The sequence below is a fragment of the Mobula hypostoma genome, chromosome 16 (genome assembly GCF_963921235.1).
Source record: "Mobula hypostoma chromosome 16, sMobHyp1.1, whole genome shotgun sequence".
Classification (NCBI taxonomy): Eukaryota; Metazoa; Chordata; class Chondrichthyes; order Myliobatiformes; family Myliobatidae; genus Mobula; species Mobula hypostoma.
Window position 1 is genome coordinate 1,834,450 of NC_086112.1, and position 22,337 is coordinate 1,856,786.

At 41.6% G+C, this 22,337-nt stretch overlaps 1 protein-coding gene across 1 annotated transcript; it reads right to left on the minus strand.

Annotated features, from left to right (window-relative positions):
• Window positions 1-354: 354 nt before the first annotated feature.
• fam81b (family with sequence similarity 81 member B) lies at window positions 355-21,716 on the minus strand. The gene is made up of 8 exons (XM_063069130.1): window positions 21,676-21,716; window positions 16,851-17,100; window positions 11,475-11,593; window positions 8,997-9,126; window positions 7,814-7,920; window positions 6,472-6,607; window positions 3,205-3,400; window positions 355-500 (listed from the first exon to the last, which is right to left on the minus strand). Exons 1-8 carry the CDS (start codon window positions 21,714-21,716, stop codon window positions 364-366), a joined length of 1,116 nt encoding a protein of 371 aa, XP_062925200.1. The 3' UTR covers window positions 355-363.
• Window positions 21,717-22,337: the final 621 nt, after the last annotated feature.

Sequence of the window (22,337 nt, forward strand, 5' to 3'; positions counted from 1 at the left end):
AATTATACAGTTCATTACTGTTCACCAAAGCAACAGATAAGCTTTCAAAAGCAGGGTTACGTGTCATTAGAAATATCTTGAATTAGTTGGACAATGACAAACTGAGAATTTTCTGAGGCAAATTATCTTTCTTTTGTTGTCATGTGGGATGTAGCTTAATATTAGAGAAAACTAACTGAAACATGTAATTCCAAAAGAGATTTAGTATTCATTTTAGAGCTACATAATTTATGTGGATTATTAATTTCAAACTACATTTCACTGATGGAACAAGAAGAAATATAAAACCCAGACTATCTGGTGTGTAAGTAAAAAGCTTCAATTGTTTGCCGGTTACAGATATCAATCAGATCCTACAGAGTTTTATGGATAGCGTTTAAGATCAATTATCTGCCGTCGGATTTGTTTTAAGTCTTTCTGAACCTTTTCTTTGTCCAGTTTTATCTTCCTGTCACTGATTTTATTCAATGAATTGATTGATTCCTTAATGGATTGAAATCCTGTTAAAGAAAATTTGCATTTCAGAAATTAATATAATCTAAAATGCAATTGAATTATTCATAGACATAATTGCAAGTAATATAGACAATATCTGCATTCAACTTACAGAAGGTAATAAAATAACTAAGAAATACATTTTGTTCCCACTTAACATTGATTTGAAAGAAAACTATATTATGAACTTTTTACTTTTCTGAACATTAATTTCTAAGGTCATGCTGCAATTAAATTACGTCACCATTGTAGAATCAAAATATGATTTAAAAATTTGTTTTGTCACTGCTGTGAAATACCAGAGCAGAAGTTCATTTTCACTTCAGTCACTGAGGCATGGTCAAATCTTGTCATCTGGGGCTGGGATGCTCTGAAAGTCAAACCTGGATTTGCTTTGGAAATTAAGGATTTGCAACGAGATCTGGTGTTGGATAGGAACACTGCTATCTGAAATGGAGCTTCAGCACACGGGCAAATATCACTTTAAATTAGTTTGTGTTAGTTGAATGTTTCCCCTTGCTTTGTTTTCATTGATAGTTTGTACTTTTTAAAATTATTTCCTCCCAGCTTAAATATATTAATTAGTTAATTTAGTTAGTTAATTGTATAAAATGTGTGTTTTGTATTTGAAGGTTGACAAGGTACTTACAGTTGACATGTCAATTTTATAAGGACACTTGTGGAAGAGAGTGTCCCCACAAAATCGTCTTCCCCAACCAGAAGCCATGGATGAGCCATGAGGTCTGCAATCTGCTGAGTGCCAAATTCTCTCACTCAATGTTAGGAAAACCAAGGAGCTGATTATTGACAACAGGAGGAAGAGACCGGAGGTCCGTCAGCTTGTCCTCATTGGGAGATTAGAAGTGGGGAAGATCAGGAACTTTAAGTTCCGTGGTGTTATCACCCTGAGCCTAGTACTTAAGTGGCATTGTGAAGGTATGGCAGCACCTCTACTTTCTTAGAAGTTTGCAAAGATTTTGCATGTCATCTAAAACTTTGAGAAACTTCTATAGTTGCATGGTGGAGAGTATGTTGACTGGTTGCAATGGTATGGAATCACCAATACGTTTGAATGAAAAAACCTAGAAAAAGTAATGGTCATCCTAGTCCATTACAGGTAAAGCCCTCCCACCACTGACCAAATCTACAAGGAGCACTTTAGCAGGAAAGCAGCATCCATAATCAGGGACCCCCATCATCCAGGTCATGCTCTCTTCTCACTGCTGCTATCAGGAAGAAGGTACTGCAGCCTCAGAACCCACACCAGCAGGTTCAGGAACAGTTATTACCCCTCAACCATCAGGCTCTTGAACCAAAGAGAATAACTTAATTCACCCCATCACTAAGCTGTTCCCACAACCTATGGACTCACTTTCAAGGACTTTACATCTCATGTTCTCAATATTATTTACTACTTAGCTATTATTATTTTGCTTTCTTTTTGTATTTGCACAATTAATTGACTTGCACATTGGTTGCTTGTCCACAAACATGAGAAAATCTGCGGATGCTGGAATTCCAGAGCAACACACACAAAATGTTGGAGAAACCCAGCAGGCCAGGCAGCATCTATAGAAAAGAGTATACGGTCGATGTTTTGGGCCGAAACCCGAGATCCAGCATTTCGTGTGCGTTGTTTGACCAGCTGTGTGTAGTTTTTCACTGATTCTATTGCATTTCTTTATATTTACTATGAATGTCGCAAAAAAATGAATCTCAAGGTAGTATATGATGGTATTTAAGTACTTTGATAATAAATTTACTTTGAACTTTGAATGTAACTTTAATATGTTTTAGTAAAAGTTTGTTTTTATAACACTTGAATGACAATTACGCTGTATAAGTTCAGACTAAACACTGGAGCAGGTTCTGGCTTCGTACTAAATGTCCTGTTGGGTATCCCCAGATTGCTTACATTTTCTTTTACATTTGAAAAGTTACAAGTGGTGTGAGTTGATAATATCATATCAAGAGCATCATGGCATCTTATAGTTCAATTGTCAGTGGCACTATTGAATTATATGTTAACTCTACATTGAAATCTTAACATCTTCATAGATATTCTCCTTAGAACTTTAGATTTTCAGAAATCACCAGAGTTCAAACTCCTTTCACTAATCTATTGTTCTGACATCTGAACTGGCTTCAATTGGAATGATTCACCTAACCACTCACCTTCCCGATATCCGATGTCAACAGGAATAACCACTCACCTTCCCAATATCCGGTGTCAATGGGAATTACCACTCACCTTCCCGATATCTGGTTTCAGTGGGAATTACCACTTACCCTTCCTGATATCCGATGTCAACGGGAATAACCTGTCACCTTCCTGATATCCAATGTCACTGGGAATTACCACTCACCTTCCCGATATCCAGTTTCAGTGGGAATTACTGCTCACCTTCCCGATATCCGTTGTCACTGGGAATTACCACTCACCTTCCCAATATCCGGTGTCAACGGGAATAACCACTCTCCTTCCCAATATCCGGTGTCAATGGGAATTACCACTCACCTTCCCACTATCTGGTTTCAGTGGGAATTACCACTTACCCTTCCTGATATCCGATGTCAACGGGAATAACCTGTCACCTTCCTGATATCCAATGTCACTGGGAATTACCACTCACCTTCCCGATATCCAGTTTCAGTGGGAATTACCACTCACCTTCCAGATATCTGGTGTCAATGGGAATTACCACTCACCTTCCCGATAATCACTCTTTATGCTTTCTATTTCCAGCCAGATATTCTTCTCCACTTTGGCAAGTTTTTCATTAATCTTTGTGTCAGAGTATTTCTTCCTGTTGAGTTCAGTATCCAAACTTTGCCTGTCTTCTAATTTTTCTAGTCTCACTGAGATGTGATTAAGTTTCTCGAGTATTTTCTTCTCTACAAATTCCTATAGAAACAAAAAATAAGTTAACTCGTATTAAAGCAGTCTATTCCTCCATCTCTCCACAAATGATGTTTGAGTTCAATCTTGTACAAAATTGGTTAACCTCCAGGTTGAGTCGGTGGTGAAGAAGGCGAATGCAATGTTGGCATTCATTTCTAGAGGAATAGAGTATAGGAGCAGGGATGTGATGTTGAGGCTCTATAAGGCGCTGGTAAGATCTCACTTGGAGTACTGTGGGCAGTTTTGGTTTCTTTATTTAAGAAAGGATGTGCTGACATTGGAGAGGGTTCAGAGAAGATTCACTAGAACGATTCCGGGAATGAGAGGGTTAACATATGAGAAACGTTTGTCCGCTCTTGGACTGTATTCCTTGGAGTTTAGAAGAATGAGGGGAGACCTCATAGAAACATTTCGAATGTTGAAAGGCATGGACAGTGGATGTGGCAAAATTGTTTCTCATGATGGGGGAGTCTAGTACGAGAGGGCATAAATTAAGGATTGAAGGGCACCCATTCAGAACAAAGATGCGAAGAAATTTTTTTTGCCAGAGGGTGGTGAACCTATGGAATTTGTTGCCACGGGCAGCAGTGGAGGCCAAGTCATTGGGTGTATTTAAGGCAGAGATTGACAGGTATCTGAGTGGCCAGGGCATCAAAGGTTATGGTGAGAAGGCGGGGGAGTGGGACTAAATGGGAGAATGGATCAGCTCATGATAAAATAAGATGGGCCGAATGGCCGACTTCTGCTCCTTTGTCTTATGGTCTAAAAACTGGCTTGTTTCTCCTTCTCTGCATTTTTTAATGAATCTTCTCTGAATGCTTCTGCCAGGGGATGTTAACCAAATATTGTACTATATATATGTTAATAAAATATAATTCAAAATGGAAGTGAGTTTCTCATTGTATTGAGTTTCTGTGTAAAGTCTGTTTTCAAATCTCTCGATTTCCCTTTCATTTTCTCCTTTTACCATCAAAACCCACCGTGGTGTTTCTCCCTCTGTCACCGTGTTTGCTCACATCCCAAATCCACATGTCCGGGATGAAGGGTCTTTGCACAAAACATCAAAATATCGACTGTTCATTCCTCTGCTTGACCTGCTGAGTTCCTCCAGCATTTTGTGTGTGCTACTCTGGATTTCCATCATCTGTAGAATCTCTTCTGTTTACGTTTTCTCAACTCTGCCTTTTATGCCCCTGTCACCACAAAATTATTCATGAAGTCCAGCAAGGTAATCCTCGTCATGCTCTCAATTCAGAGGATTCCACTGGTCGTAGTCGACTATGGCTGTTGTGTCCGAGCTGTCTGTATGAAACGTAAGCCAGGGTAGTATGATATGGAGAACAAGCTGTTGCTGATGCAGCAAGCTCCCTCTCTCCATGCAGCTGATGAACCAAAAGGAATGGCAGAGACTGATACAGTTTGGCACCGGCCGCGTAGGACTAAACTCAACATAAAACTTCCTCGGGGCTCCAGCTCCAGATTTTCCTTGGGTTTACTCCCAAAGCCTTCCCAAATCTCAATTCAAAAAGCCACGAATTAGCACAGGGTTGGCTAAATGGATTTATCCGAATCTATTCTAACCTTCCCTATAACTGAGGCCCTCAAGTCCCTGCAACATCCTCTTTCAATCTTATCGACATCTTTCCTGTACGTAGGTGACCAGATATGGACACAGTACTCCAAATTAGGCCTCACTAATGTCTGATACAACTTCTAATCTTTATTCAATGACTGATAAGCATGAACTTACGAAATAAGATGCTCACGTTTCCGTTAACCGCCTGTTTGCGCCACTCGGTACAGATAGCACTGTTGTGAAGAACACAGTACAGTCTCTTGGGCCCACGATGTTGTGCTGACCTTTTAAGCAGCCCCATAAATGACAGCCTCTGTGATTACAACTACAACACATTATTTGTTCTCAATGAATGTTTAATAGGCTTGAGCACACCATTTTCCTGCATCAGTTATCCTCTTACAAACTCTGTTAGAATGCCTGCATGTGCTTCCATTCCTATCAATGAAAATCCATCAGCAGATTTCCATTTCGGCAGTAATGTCTGGAATTCCCTATCTTTGTTAATTTTCCATCACTCCCTCCTTTTCGCTCCTCATAAGCTCCCTCTAAACCTCTGCTGAACCTCCGCTGCCCTGCAGTGAATTCTGCTCACTTACAGCTCCATTTAAATGACCCTCAGTTAATCTGTAAGCTTCAGTACATTAAGTAAAAAAATCCTTTTGAGACATTGCTTGAACTTATCACTATAAACTATTGGTGCAAATTCTTCTTCAGTAATAATGAACAGACTTTGTAGCTCTTGGAATAATTACATGAACCCAGGATTTTCCTCTGTTTTTGCACTACTTGTTTTTTGTACAGACATCAGTGGCCACTTCACTTGCTACACCTGTACACCTGTTCATTAACGCAAATATCCAATCAGCTAATCATCAGCAGCAGCTCAATGAATAAATATCTGCAGACATGGTCAAGAGGTTCAGTTGTTGTTCAGACCAAACATCAGAATGGGGAAGAAATGTGATCTAAGTGACTTTGACTGTGGAATGATTGTTGGTGGTTTGAATATCTCAAAAACTACTGATCTCCTGGGATTTTCACATGTGACATTCTCTAGAGAATGGTATGAAAAACAAAAGACATCTAGTAAGAGCAATTCTGGGGGTGAAAATGCCTCATTAATAGGAAAGGTCAGAGGAGAATGGCCTGATTAGTTCAAGCTGACAGGAAGACAGCAGTAACTCAAGTAACCACATGTTAGAGCATCTCTAAACACACAGCACGTTGAATCTTGAAGTGGGCGGACTACAGCAGCAGAAAACCACACTGATTTCCACTCCTGAACCTAATAAAGTGGCCACTAAGTGTAGATTTCTTACTGTAAATTATAGTTTTTATTATTATGTATTGCATTTTACTGCTTCAGCAAAACAACAGAGTTCACAACACATATCAGTGATAAAATTTGATTCTAATTGCATTCTTCATTAGCATTCTGTACGATTCATTACTCTGGCTAGCTTTTTTCAGTGTGAAAATCAATTAAACAGCTTACTGTTTTCTCTTGTATCAAGTGTAATAAGCGGTTGGCACTTTGTCCCTGTTCATCCTTGTTTTTCTCCAATTTCTGCTCTGCCCACTCTTGCTGGTGTTGTACTCGTGCATGTAGTTCACTCAGGACAGAATTAATCCTGCAGAATACTGTTCAGTGATTTATACAATTCATGGAACATCCAAAAATATCTGTTACAGTACTCTCAATAAGTTAGTCACAGCCTCAAATGAATAGAAAGTAAAGCTGATTTGTTAAAGAAGATTTGTTATTTGCAGTGATTTTTGGGAAACAGTTTAATATCACCATTCTAATAATCCCTATACATTTGAGCATTATGTCATGTAAGGGGAGAATTCAAATCAGTGAGAAGCCCCAATTACATTTGGGAACAATGCAAGATAATTAACACAAAATCTGGATAAGAGATTTTTTTTTCTAAGTAACTCCCCTTGATCTTCTAGAATGGAGAAGATTATGAGGAGATTTGATAGAGGTATACAAAATTATGAAGGGTATAGATAGGGTAAATGCAAGCAGGCTTTTTCCACTGAGGTTAGGTGGGACTACAACCAGAGGTCATGGGTTAAGGGTGAAAGGTAAGAAGTTTAAGGGGAACATGAGGAGAAACTTCTTCACTCAGAGGGTCATGAGAGTGTGGAATGAGCTGCCAGCACAAGTGGTGAATGCGGGCTCAATTTCAATGTTTGAGAGAAGTTTGGATAGGTAGGTGGATGGTAGGGATATGGAGGACTACGGTCCCGGTGCAGGTTGATGCGAGTTGGCAGCTTAAATGATTCAGCATGGCTAGATGGGCCAAAGGGCCTGTTCTGTGCTGTAGTTTTCTACGAATCTATGACTCTAACGTAATGCTATGTAAATTTATTTTTGATTGTGCTAGAATTCTATATATAAAATCAATTTAGTCAGGTTGCTTTTGGAATTGGAATTGGTTTATTAATACCATATGTACTGAAGTACGGTTAAAAGCTTGTCTTGCATCCAGTCCATTGTCTGATTGAGTAAGGTAAAACAATAACAAAGCAGAATACAGTGTAAAAGGCACAGAGAAAGAGTGCAGTGCTGGTAAACGATAAAGTGGAAGACTATGACGAGCTACAGTCCACCTTATCATAGCAGACTGGTCTGTTCGTGAGTCTGGTAACTGGGATGGAGCTGTCCTCGACCTTAACCTTTCTGCTCCATCGCTGTATTGTCAAGGTCAATGTTAATGGAACAGCTTGACACTGTCTTATTTCATATTATACACCTTGACCACATTAAAACAAAATTCCACAGCACTAAAAAATTACAACTATTTCTCCACATGAGAATAATAGTTTACTTGAGATCTAGGAGCTGAAGTTGATGTTGTTGGTCTGCTCTTGCTGTCCTGACTTTTGTATTTTGCTCGTGCTTTGAGTTGTCAATTTTCATCAGTAGTTGCATCACCTATGCAAAAATCAATGACAATTGGCAATTTCCAGCTTCTAGGAAAATCATTTTGCTGATCAGAATTACATTTTTCTTAAACTTTTGTCTGTCAGAGTTTCCTTACTTGGCACAATCTACATGTCCACAGAAACAATCCAGTTGTAATGATGCAGTGGGAAATCGTGTCCATGACCTTTGTATTACCGTCAATGTGAAACTGAGCAAAGGCACAGCAAGCTGTGAGCCCTGCTTCTCTGCTTTTATCCCACATCTCAACGACGCTGGTACGTCTATTCACAAACGTAAATTGCCACTCTCCCTCCTCCTTCTTATTCTTGCTTCTTCCCCCTTCTGTTCCAGTCCTGTGGAAGTGTCTCAGCCCAAAATGCCAACTATTTATTCCCCTCCACAGATGCTGCCTGACCTGTTGAGTTCCTCCAGCATTTTGTGTGTGTTGCTCTGGATTTCCAGCACCTGTAGAATCTCCTGTGTTTCTGACTGCGAAGTCTTTCTGAGGTATGCCTACCCTGAAGAAGTTTAAATCTTCTCTTCAAAGGGAATTCAGTGAGATCCTTTCTGCTGGTCTCCAGCTCTTCAACCATATCATATTCCTTCTTCTTCATCCCGTTACCTTTTCACATTTCACCTCCCAGCTTCTCACTTCATGCCCCTTCCCCATCCACACACCCTCCCCTTTGCCTGGCTTCTCCTATCACCTGCCACCTTGTATCCCTCCCCCCCCACCCCCACTTTCTTATTCTGGCTTCTTCCCCCTTCCTTTCCAGTCCTGATGAAGGACCTCAGCCTGAAACATCAACTACTTATTCCCCTCCATGGATGCTGCCTGACCAGTTCAGTTCCTCTGGCATTTTGAGTGTCTTAGTATGTGAAAATGGACAGGCTACACATATGTAAGCATGACAGTGGTACAGACAAATATTCTCGATTCGACACGCCAAATGGCTACCTTCTGCGTTGGAAACTAAAAAATAATATATAGAACAGTAAGCAATCTTATTTTCCTTGTTTGCATTGGATGTAGTTGATAAAATAGCTCGATTCAAATAATTTAACACAAATTATTTTCTACCAACCTTTGCTTCCAATTCTTTCATTTGCAATTCGAGAGAAGACTTGGCATCTCGAGTTTCTGTCTTTGCTTTCTGTATCTCAGTGCTATTTACATTAACATCAGCAGCAAGCTTGCAGATACTGGCATCACATCTTATAATGGAAAACAGTACTTTAAAATCGCAGCATTGCTTTAATAGACAGGACATCAGATTTCCTACACATCCAATTTTCCTTCTTGCTCTGCACTTGAGAGATGGTTTACTTCCTGTAAAAGGATAATATACTCCTAATCTTCAGGAGGTTATCTTTAAAATTATATTTTCTTTTGTTATATAGTTTTATTTGTAATGCAAGAACAATCATGAGATAAAGATCAGGAAGGCAAAGCCAATGAACAAGTTGGAAGAGAGAAGTGCTCTTGGACAAAAATTCATTTAATCAAAGATAGCTTGAACCAGTCAACCATTCAGTACAGGAAGCTAAAAACAAAATATTAAATTATTGCTTGCATAATGTTTTATTGCCTAACGGATAAGAGAAGTCTTGAAGTGATAGCAGCTGTTATCTCGAGAAGTATAGATCCAAATCTTACAAGTTCTCAAAAAAACCATGAAAGTTCAGGAAACATTCAGTCAGTTCTTAGTTGCACAAAAAGAAAAATTAAATAGCAAATGGGTGTCCCAAGTTAAAACTGAAATTTCAGATCCTCAAAATCATAACCTCATAGAATTCTAGGTTTTCTGAAAATCATAATTTCGGTATATGTTATTAATATTGTAGAATTTCTCTACTCTGATACATGCAGGCCAGGAAATATTGCAGCACAGTACAGGCCATTTGGCCCAAAATGTTGTGCTGGCTTCTTAACCTACTCCAAAATCAGTCTAATCTTTTCCTCCCACACAGCTCTCTATTTCCCTATGTGCCTATCTATGAGTCTCTTAAATGTCCCTAATGTATCTGCCTCTACCACCACTCTCTGTGTTTAAAAATACCATAAGATGTAGGAGCAGAATTAGGCCATTTGGTACATCAAGTCTGTTCATCACGGCTGATTTATTATCCCTCTGAGCCCCATTATCCTGCCTTCTCCCCACAACCTTCAATGTCCTGACTAATCAAGAACCTATCAAACTCTGCTCTAAGTATACCCAATAACTTGAATTCCACAGATTCACTGCCTGCTGGCTAAAGAAATAATTCCTCATCTCTGTTCTAAATGGACGGCCTTCTTTTATGAGGTTGTCCCCTCTGGTCCGATACTATCCCACTATCGGATATGTCCTCTCCACATCTAGGCTTTTCAATATTCGATATTCAATGAGCCCCTCACCCGCCATTTTTCTAAACTCCAGTTAGTAAAGGCCCAGAACCATCAAACACTTCTCATATGATAACCCTTTCATTCCCAGAATCATTTTCTAGAAAGTCCTCTGGACCGTCTCCAATGCCAGCACATCTTTTCATAGATAAGGGGCCCAAGACTGCTGACAAAACTCCAAGTCCAGTCCGACCAAAGCCTTATAAAGCCTCAGCGTCATATCCTTCCATTTGTAGCTTTGACATTTCCCCCTATTCTTGCCTTCAATCACCTTAAAATTAGGTCTTGTTAGATCCTGGTTCTTTTCTGATCCAAATGTTCTCTGGACGTCAAGAATGAGGCATCAAACCTGTTGCTAAGCAATTCCATTTGGTGTTACAAGAACAAAGAACAAAAAAAGAGCGAGAAACTGAGAGAACGAAAGAAAGACAAAGAAAAAGTAGTTGTGGTCGTCTCATACTTAGACTAGAACTAACATAAATTCCTGTGGTAACAATTAACCTATAAAATAGCCAGATTCAAGTGGCGTGACACGTGCTGTAGAAAACTAAGAAGCTTCTAGAAATATAGAGGAACAACTTTACCACAATTACTGGAAAATTCACTGAACAGAGCCATGAATATAGTTCAAAGTTTAAAGTAAATTTATTATCAAAGTACATATATGTCTACCAGTTATAACCCTGAGATTCGATTTCTTGCAGTTACACTCAATAATTCCATAATAAAATCAGTGAAAGGCCGCACCAGTATGGGCATCTACACAGTGTGCAAAAGAGAACAAACTGCAAATACAAACAGAAAGAAACAATGATAATAAATAAACAACAAATATTGAGAACATGGGATGAAGAGTCCTTGAAAATGAGGCCATAGGTTGTGGGAACATTTCAGTGATGGGGCAAATGAAGTTGAGTGAATATGGGTGATTACATAAAAATACATGTCAGCACAGGAAAGTGAAACTACAATTATACACCCCAGGTCAACATCTCCCTTGTATTAGCCACTTCCACTCTGGGAAACAAGTCTAACTGTCAGCATTCTGAGCAACCGCACAGAACTGCTTTCATACAACCGTAAGATCCTCAAAGCAAAGGTAATTATAAAGAGGTATGAATAAACTCAAAGGACATTCATTCCATTCTCTGCCTGATTTGGTCTCCATTCCACATACCTGGCAACTCTTCCACGTAGGTCCCCAATACCCGCCAAATGCTTCTGATCCATGCTCAGAACTGCATAGCCAGTGCCGACAGTCACACCGTCTCTTGTTCTAATCTGCTCTTCCAGAATCTAGGGGAAATACCACATTTTATTTTCTGTGATAACTATGTACAGTATATTTGATGTTGTGGTGCAACTGCACACTCAGATGTGACCTCAGCTGGTGATGCAACATCGCGAAGCTAATGGCTGAGCTCAACAAACACCACACCATCAAATGCCTCAACCCAAACTACCAATATTCACCACTATCCACCACCATAGTACATGCTCTGTTACCTCCTATACTTAATAAAGTGGCCACTGAGTGTATGTTCCTGGCCTTCTGCTGCTCTAGCCCATCCACTACATTGGGTTCCACATGTTGTGCATTTAGGGATGTTCTTCCCACCACCGTTGTAACGTGTGGTTATTTGAGATACTGTCGCCTTCCTTTCAGCCTGAACTACTCCGGCCATTTTCCTCTGACCTCTCTCATTAGCAAGGTGTTTTCTCCACCAGAACTGCCACTCTGGATGTTTTCTTTGTTTTTCACATCATTCTCTGTAAACTCCAGAGACATTTCTGCTTGAAAATCCCAGGAGATCAGCAGTTTCTGAGATACTCAAACCACCCCGTCCAGCACCAACAAATATTCCACAGTTAAAGTCACTTAGATCACATTTCTTCCCCATTCTAACATTTGGTCTGAACAACAACTGAACCTCTTGACCATGCCTTCATGCTTTTATGCTTTGAGTTGCTGCCAAATGATTGGCTAATTAAATATTTGGATTAACAAGCAGATGTACAGGCATACCTAATAAAATGACCACTGAATGTATAAATATTAAAGTGAGATCTCCAACCTTATTGTTTTTTGGGGGACTAAAATGTTAGTAAATTAAGGAAGTTATATTTTAGTTTAAGTCCAATGTTAGTAATTTAAGGAAGGAATGTCTTTATTGTTTAAGTCCAATGTTAGGAAAAGAGCAGCACAATGGTGTTCCACTGTTCCTTGTCTGTCTGGAAACAAAGATACAGGATTCGGACAATCAGTGTGGAGGCTATGGCATTTCAATGGACTGCATAGGTTTCCCCCAGGTATTGCGGTAACCTAGCAACCATCGCAAGGGGATTCTGGGTGGTAAGTTAATTGGTACCGCAAATTGCCCCACTGGCAGAAGAATCAGTGAAGGGAGCTGGAGCTGACAGGGGAGGGACTGGCATTGTGAGTGGAACCATGAACTGGGTGATTGTGGATATGAATTGGGTGATTGTGGATATGAAATGGGTGATTGTGGACTCTGTAGACATAATGCATGGGTGGGCACATGTCCGTAACCCGTGACTTTATGATTCAAACTTTTTATGGCCAGAATGAGTAACTAATTTCAAGCAGCTCTATCAAAACTGCAGTTACCTGCCCCCAGTACAACCACAGCACATATCCACATGGATATTGTGGCAGTTAGTGTAACGTTATTACAAAACGACCATAAAACCATATGACATAAGAGCAGAATTAGGCTATGCAGCCCATCGAGTCTGCTCCACCATTTCATCATGGTTGTTCTAGGATCCTAGTCAACCCCATACACCTGCCCTCTCACCATATCCCTTGATGCGCCAACCGATCGGAATCTATTTGAATATACCCACGGACTTGGCCTCTACCGCAGGAGTTTTGCATGAAGAATCTTAAGTCTCCTTGCACCCCTGATGTTTGAGTTTTCTCCCCTTTTAGATAATAGTCTGCACTATTATTCCTTTTACCAAAATGCATTATTGTACTTTTCCTGACATTGTATTCCATTTGCCACTATTTTACCCATTCTTCAAATCTGTCAAAGTCCTGCTGCAATTGCATTGCTTCCTCAGCACTACCTACCCCACCTATCTTCATATCATCCACAAACTTTGCTGCACAGTCAACAATTCCATTATCTCAATTACTGACAGACAATGTGAAATATAGATGTCAGCAATCGGTTCAATTCTTGCAGCCATCTTTGAGGAGTTTGTGGGTTTCCTCAGGGTGATCCGGTTTCCTCCCACATTCAACGATGTATAGGTGAGGGTTAGTGAGTTGTTGGTATGCTATGTTGGCGGCAGAAGTGTAGTGACCCTTGCAGGCTGCCCCCAGTACAATCTTCAGACTACGTTGGTCATCAATGCAAACAACACATTTCACTGAATGTTTCAAAGCTGCAATGTACATGTGACAAATAAAGCCCAATGGAATGATGTTGGATCTCTGTGAATGACCTTGGAAAATAACTAGTTAAAATACTTCGGGACATTTCTGTGCTGTGGCATTCACTCCTTTGGAAAATGCTGGAATTTTTCCATGCTGATATCATGAAAGACACTTACAACAAAGAGATAGAACGATCATGACATTATTTTGCATCTGCAGCCAAAGCAATTAGAGTTTTCCTCATGCATCACTTCATCTCCCAACACAATGCTTGCTGTTATTTCCCTAATGAGATTGCACAGTAAAATTAAACACCTCTGAATAGGATAGAGGGCAAACCTTTCAATGGGATGGGTCTGCTGCTGAAACACTCATCTAAGCAGAGGCTTATGCAAATATAAATGGATTTATGTAAATGTAAAATAGCTTGGGGCGTCAGAGTTCGGAGCTCAGTCTCAGTTTGTATGTCCTTCCCATGGAAAGTGTGGGTATCTCTGGGTGCTCCGGTTTCCTCCCACAGTCCAAAGACGTACTGGTTAGCTGGTTAATTGGTCATTGCAAATTGTCTTGTGATGGGAGGCATAAATTAGGAACAGGTGTTCTCAGGGAAATATACGGTAGAAATGTGGCAAATGTTCAGGGGCTATTTGCGTGGTGTTCTGCATAGGTACATTCCAATGAGACAGGGAAAGGATGGTAGGGTACAGGAACCGTGGTGTACAAAGGCTGTTGAAAATCTAGTCAAGAAGAAAAGAAAAGCTTATGAAAGGTTCAAAAAACTAGGTAATGATAGAGATCTAGAAGATTATAAGGCTAACAGGAAGGAGCTTAAGAATGAAACTGGGAGAGCCAGAAGGGGCCATAAGAAGGTCTTGGCGGACAGGATTAAGGAAAACCCCAAGGTATTCTACAAGTATGTGAAGAGCAAGAGGATAAGACGTAAGAGAATAGAACCAATCAAGTGTGACAGTGGAAAAGTGTATATGGAACTGAAGGAGATAGCAGAGGTACTTAATGAATACTTTGCTTCAGTATTCACTATGGAAAGGGATCTTGGTGATTGTAGGGATGATATACAGCAGATTAAAAAGCTTGAGCATATAGACATTAAGAAAGAAAATGTACTGGACCTTTAGGAAAGCATCAAGTTGGATAAGTCGCTGGGACCGGATGAGATGTACCCCAGGCTACTGTGGGAAGCGAGGGAGGAGATTGCTGAGCCTCTGGCAATGACCTTTGCATCATCAATGGGGACAGGAGAGGTTCCGGAGGATTGGAGGGTTGCAGATATTGTTCCCTTATTCAAGAAAGGGAGTAGAGCTAGCCCAGGAAATTATAGATCAGTGAGTCTTATTTCAGTCGCTGGTAGGTTGATGGAAAAGACCCTGAGAGGCAGGATTTATGAACATTTGGAGAGGTATAATATGATTAGGAATAGTCAGCATGACTTTGTCAAAGGCAGGTCATGCCTTACGAGCCTGATTGAATTTTTTGAGGATGTACCTAAACACATTGATGAAGGTAGAGCAGTAGATGTAGTGTATATAGATTTCAGCAAGGCATTTGATAAGTTACCCCATGCAAGGCTTATTGAGAAGGTAAGGAGGCATGAGATCCAAGGGGACCTTGCTTTGGGGATCCAGAAGTAGCTTGCCCACAGAAGACAAAGAGTGGTTGTAGACAGGTCATATTCTGCATGGAGGTCAGTGACCAGTGGTGTGACTTAGGGATCTGTTCTGGGACCCCTTCTCGTTGTGATTTTTATAAATGACCTGGATGAGGAAGTGAAGGAATGGGTTAGTAAATTTGCTGATGACACAAAGGTTGAGGGTATTGTGGATAGTGTGGAGGGCTGTCAGAGGTTACAGCGGGACTTCAATAGGATGCAAAACTGGGCTGAGAAGTGGCAGATGGAGTTCAACCCAGATAAGTGTGAGGTGGTTCATTTTGGTAGGTCAAATATGATGGCAGAATATAATGGCAAGACTCTTGGCAGTGTAGAGGATCAGAGGGATCTTGGAGTCCAAGTCCATAGGACACTCAAAGCTGCTGCACAGGTTGACTCTGAGGTTAAGAAGGCATACGGTGCATTAGCTTTCATCAACTGTGGGATTGAGTTTAAGAGCTGAGAGGTAATGTTACAGCTATTTCAGACCCTGGTCAGACCCCACTTGGAGTACTATGTTCAGTTCTGGTCACCTCACTGCAGGAAGGATGTGGAAACTATAGAAAGGGTGCAGAGGAGATTTACAAGGATGTTGTCTGGATTGGGGAGCATGCCTTTTGAGAATAGGCTGAATGAACTCGGCCTTTTCTCCTTGGAACGGTGGAGGATGAGAGATGACCTGATAGAGGTGTATAAGATGATGACACACATTGATTGTGTGGATAGTTAAAGACTTTGTCCCAGGGCTGAAATGGCTAGCATGAGAAGGCACAGTTTTAAGGTGCTTGGAAGTAGGTACAGAGGAGATGTCGGGGTAAGTTTTTTACGCAGAGAGTGGTGAGTGTGTGGAATGGGCTGCCAGCAACAGTGGTGGAGGTGTATATGATAGGGTCTTTTAAGAGACTCCTGGATAGGTACATGGAGCTTAGAAAAAATAGAGGGCCATGGGTAACCCTGGGTAATTTCTAAGTAAGTATATGTTTGGCACAGCTTTGTGGGCTGTAGGGCCAGTATTGTGCTGTAGGTTTTCTATGTTTCTATGATTATGCTGGGGTTAAACCGGGGGTTTCAGAGTTGCTGGAGGGTCTATTCCACGCTGTATCTCTAAGTACATTTCTTGGGTTTCTGTGGAGTTTGCAGCTACACCGTGGGCATGTACAACAGCCAGTCATATAAGGGGCAACACAGTAGCACAGCAGTTGGTGGAACGCCATTACAATGCCAGTGACCTAGACTCAATTACCACAGCTGTCAATAAGGAGCTTGAATGTTCTCCCCAGGGACGGATCTGCTTTCTCCGGGTGCTCCGGTTTCTTCCTAATTTCAAAGACGGACTGGATGGTAGTGTAATTGGTCACATGTGCTGCAAGAGCCTGTTACTGTGCTGTATCTCTAAATAAAAATAAATGCAAAAAAAGATCCCCTCACTCACACAGAATCCACAATATTCACTGTTGATTTATGCAAAATAAATTAAATACCTCAATATCTGTGCTGAGTTGTTTGAGGATACTGGTTATAATTTGTATGTGGCTTCCCAGCAGCTGGTGGGATATTCTCTCCGGTGTGTCGTTGCCATGGTTTCCCCTCAGATAAGTAATGATGTCCTCTTTTATCCGAAAAGCTTGCTCCAAGAGTGTTGCTGTGGTTCTTTCCTGGTTGGACATGCGATCATCCATGCTTTGCAAGTGGCTTCTAGGAACCAATGGCATTTGCAGAAAGGAGTGCTCTCTACATAAAGAACAGCAAAATTCATTTTATTTTGCAACTATATGTATAATATGAGGAGATTTGATACGTCACCAAAGACACTCACACATTTCTACTGATTCATCGTGGAAGGCATCCTGACAAATTGCATCACCATCTGGTAGGGAGGGGCCACTGTACAGTATTGGAAAAGCTGCAGAAAGTTGTAAACTCATCCAGCTCCATCATGGGCACCAGCCTCCCCAGCATCCAGCACAGCTTCCAGAGGTGATGCCTCAGAGAGGCAGCAACCATCAGTAAGGACCCCCATCACCCAGGACATGCCCTCTTCTCATTGCTACCATGAAGGGGGAGGTACAGGAGCCTGAAGACACACACTCAGTGATTTAGGAACAGCTTCTTCCCTTCTGCCATCCTATTTCTGAATGAACAATCAACCCATGAACACTACCTCACTTTATGCATAGTTTACACTACTTATTTATTTATAAATAACTTACTTATTGTAACATAATGTTTTATGCATTATAATGTACTGCTGTCACAAAACAACAAATTTCATAACATATAGTCATAGTGATACTTTATTGATCCCGAGGGAAATTGGTTTTCGTTACAGTTGCACCATAAATAATTAAATAGTAATAAAACATTAATAATTAAATAGTAATATGTAAATTATGCTAGGAACTAAGTCCAGGACCAGCCTATTGGCTCAGGGTCTCTGACCCTCCAAGGGAGGAGTTGTAAAGTTTGATGGCCACAGGCAGGAATGACTTCCTATGATGCTCAGTGTTGCATCTCAGTGGAATGAGTCTCTGGCTGAATGTACTCCTGTGCCCAACCAGTCCATTATGTAGTGGATGGGAGACATTGTCCAAGATGGCATGCAACTTGGACAGCATCCTCTTTTCAGACACCACCGTCAGAGAGTCCAGTTCCATCCCCACAACATCACTGGCCTTACGAATGAGTTTGTTGATTCTGTTGGTATCTGCTACCCTCAGCCTCCTCCCCCAGCACACAACAGCAAACATGATAGCACTGGCCACCACAGACTCATAGAACTTCCTCAGCATCGTCCGGCAGATGTTAAAGGACCTCAGTCTCCTCAGGAAATAGAGACGGCTCTGACCCTTCTTGTAGACAGCCTCAGTGTTCTTTGACCAGTCCAGTTTATTGTCAATTCGTATCCCCAGGTATTTGTAATCCTCCACCTTGTCCACACTGACCCCCTGGATGGAAACAGGGGTCACCGGTGCCTTAGCTCTCCTCAGGTCTACCACCAGCTCCTTAGTCTTTTTCACATTAAGCTGCAGATAATTCTGCTCACACCATGTGACAAAGTTTCCTACCGTAGCCCTGTACTCAGCCTTATCTCCATGCTGATGCATTCAACTATGGCAGAGACATCAGAAAACTTCTGAAGATGACAAGACTCTGTGCAGTAGTTGAAGTCCGAGGTGTAAATGGTGAAGAGAAAGGGAGACAAGACAGTCCCCTGTGGAGCCCCAGTGCTGCTGATCACTCTGTTGGACACAGAGTGTTGCAAGCACACGTACTGTGGTCTGCCAGTCAGGTAATCAAGAATCCATGACACCAGGAAAGCATCCACCTGCATCGCTGTCAGCTTCTCCCCAGCTATATGTCAGTGATATTAAACCTGATTCTGAGTCTGATTCTGACTTGCATAAGAAAATATAAATAGACAGCAAGACTTGACTCTTCGAGCTTGTTCTGGCAGTAAGTAAATTCTTCATTGATCAGACTGTAACTCACCTCCAGCTTCCTGTCTACAAAGACCCTACCTCCACTATTCTTTTAAGATGGATAGGCGCGTGATCCTCTGACAGAAAAAATACCCATATCATTCTTGCCCTTATCTATAAACAGAGATCCTGAATTTGTAATTCTCTTACAAGAGGAAGCTTCACATTAACATGTCAGGCTACATTGGCTACGGAGAACAGTCCATGTTCCAAGACTTCTCCGGTAATGCTCCCCAACTCTTCCTCTGCTACACTGACAACTGCATTGGTGCTGCTACGTGCACCCACACTGAGCTCATCAATTTCATCAACTTTGCCTCCAACTTCCACCCTGCCCTCAAATTCACTTGGCCCATTTCTGACACCTGTCTCCCCTTCTCAATCTCTCTATCTCCATCTCTGGAGACAAACTCTCTACTGACATCTTATATAAACCTACCGATTCCCATGGCTATCTTGATAATACCTCTTCACACTCTATCTCCTATAAAAATGCAAATCCCTTTACTCCGTTCCTTTTTTTCTGTCACATGTGTTCCCAAGGTATGGCTTTCCTTCTCAGGACATCAGAGATGTTGTCCTTTATACAACAGGGTTTCTCCTCCTCCACCATGGATGCTGCCCTCACTTACATCTCCTCCATTTCCTGAACATCTGTGCTCATGCCATCGTCCTGCCACCTTAACAGGGATAGAGTTCCTTTCATTCTTGTCTACCACCCCATGAGCCTCCACATCCAACACATCACTCTCCACAACTTCCGCCACCTTTATTGAGATCCTACCACCAAACTCATCTGAACATTCCCCCTCCCTCCTCCACTCTCCACTTTCTGCTGGGATTGTTCCCTAAGTGATTCCCTCGTCCATTTGTTTCTCTCCACTAATCTCCCTCCTGGCACTTACCCCTGCCCATTCATCTCTTCCCTTACCTTCATTCAGGGCCCAAACAGCCCGTTCAGGTGAGGTAACACTTCATCTGCCAACGTGCTGGGGACATCTATTGTATCTACTGGTGTCAATGAAGCCTCCACTACATTGCTGAGACCCATTGTAAATTAGGGGACAGCTTCTTCAAGCACGTCCACTCCATCTGCCAAAAGCAGAACTTCCTGGTGGTCAAACAGTTTAATTCCAATTCCCATTCCCATTCCAACATGTCAGTCACAATGAAGCCACCCTCAGGGTGGAGGAGTAACATCTTGTATTCTGTCTGGGTGGACTCCAACCTGATGGTGTGAATATCGATTTCCCCTTCCAGTAAAAAAAAATCCCCACCCTCTCCCTCTTCCTCTCCCTCTCCCTCTCCCTCTTTTCCCCACTCTGGCTTCTAACCTCTTCTCACCTGCCTGTCACCTCCTCCTAAGTCGCCTCCTCCTTCCCTTTCTCCTACCGTCCACTCTCCTCTCCAATCAGATTCCTTTTTCTCCAGCACTTTATCTTTTCAACCCACCTAGCTTCACTGATCACTTTCTGGTTATACTCCTTCCCCAACCCCACCTTTTCATTCTGACATCTTCCCCCCTTCCTTTCCAGTCCTGAAGAAGGGTCTCGGCCTGAAACGTCGACTGTTTATTTCCGTCTATAATTGCTCCTTGATCTGCCGAGCTCCTCCAGCATTTTATATGTTCCTCTCGTTAGATATTAGTTTGGATTAGGGCAAAGAAAATGCTTCCAAGAGCTTGATATACATGTGGCAAAGACAACTGGTTATACAACCAGAGGCCAAACACCCTGGCTGTAAGATACCGACTGTAGAAATTTCTGAGAACAATGTTGCAGCCCTACCGATCGCAAACACTTCATCAATGGTATTATGTTCATTAAGATCTGGAGTGTATTTTTCTGTCATCTTTTCTAAGCGCCTGAGAACCTGAAATAGTACAATCTGCCACCATATTCAACCATATGAAAAGCTGGCCAGTCACGTATCTCCCTGGGTGGCATGGTAACTATACGGTTACTGTAATGCTTTACACACAGTCTGTGAGATTCGGGTTCAATTCCTGCCCGTCATGATGTGCACTGCCAATATCAGAACTCTAGTGCAGAGCAAAGCCAGACTACAGGGCAGAGTTTATTCTACATCAGGGCTTGTTCATAAGAATCCCAGCAGAACTTTGGTGGCTTGGCTGAGCAACATCATGAGAAGTAACATTCTCAAAAGTAAGACCCCGCAATCAGCACTAACAGGTGTCCGCTTAAATAAAGTGAGTACCATGGAATCCCTGAGCCTATCAAAATAAATTTAACACGCTTAAACAGAAAACCCCAGAAGACTGCATCACAAAGACCGAATCACTCGAGAGAAAAACAAGGAGCTCTAAAATCCTTGGATCCCGAAGTTCTCCAGCTCTCCACACAGGCCCAAAGAGCTCATCACACCTGCCACTGTCTGTAAGGAGTTTGTATGTTCTCCCTGCAGCCATGTGGGTTTCCAACAGGGGCTCTGGTATCCTCCACATTCCAAAAGACCAGCAGATTAGGGTCAGTGAGTTGTGGGCAGCAGAAACATGGCAACACTGGTGGGCTGCCACCACCACATAGAAACATAGAAAATAGGTGCAGGAGTAGGCCATTCGGCCCTTCGAGCCTGCACCGCCATTCAGTATGATCATGGCTGATCATCCAACTCAGAACCCTGTACCAGCCTTCCCTCCATACCCCCTGATCCCTGTAGCCACCAGCACATCCTCAGACTGTGTTGATTGTTGATGTAAGCAATACATTTCACTGCATGTTTCGATGTACATGTGACAAATAAAGCTCATCTTTAATTCATACAACTTTTCAAAACCACTAAGTAAAGTATTGTATCTAAAACTTACTTCTCTGGAATCTGAAGGGGCAGCAGGTTTTCTCCAGACATTTTTTGAAGATCAAAAACAAGAGGTGACTGCAAATATTATGAGACAAGAAAATGTAGTAGCTACAACAGGAAATACAATATTATTATTACTTAATCAGATTGTACTATTTCTCAAAATAAACTGACATGTCAACAGGTAGTTTTGAGGAAGCAGAGAGTATGCAAAAGGACTTAGGCAGATTGGGAAAATGAGCAAAATGGTGGCAGATGTGATATCGTTTGGGAAGTGTATGGATGTGCACTTTGGTGGAAGGAACAAAAGCATTGACTATTTTCTAAGTGGAGAACAATTGCAAAAATAAGAAATGCAAAGAGTCTTGGGAGACTTTATGCAGGATTCCCTGAAGGTTAATTTGCAGGGCGAGTCTATGGTGAGGAAGGCAAATGCAATGTTAGCATTCTTTTCAGGAGGACTAGAATATAATTTGGAATTCTTCGTCCTGTTGGAATTTTTTGAGGAGATTACAAGTAGGATAGATAAAGGGGATGCAGTGGATATTGTATATTTGGACTTTCAGAAGGCCTTTGACAAGGTGCCACACATGAGGCTGCTTCCCAAGAGTCCATGGTATTACAGGAAAGTTACTGGCACGGTGACAGCATTGTCTGATTGGTAGGAGG

Coding starts and splice junctions, on each gene's coding strand:
- fam81b (XM_063069130.1), bottom strand. CDS start 21,716: ATGTCTGGAGAAAACCTGCTGCCCCTTCAGATTCCAGAGAA. Junction 17,101..21,675: donor CCCCTTCAGATTCCAGAGAA/GTAAGTTTTAGA, acceptor TTCTTTATGTAG/AGAGCACTCCTTTCTGCAAA. Junction 11,594..16,850: donor AACTCAGCACAGATATTGAG/GTATTTAATTTA, acceptor TATTTCCCCTAG/ATTCTGGAAGAGCAGATTAG.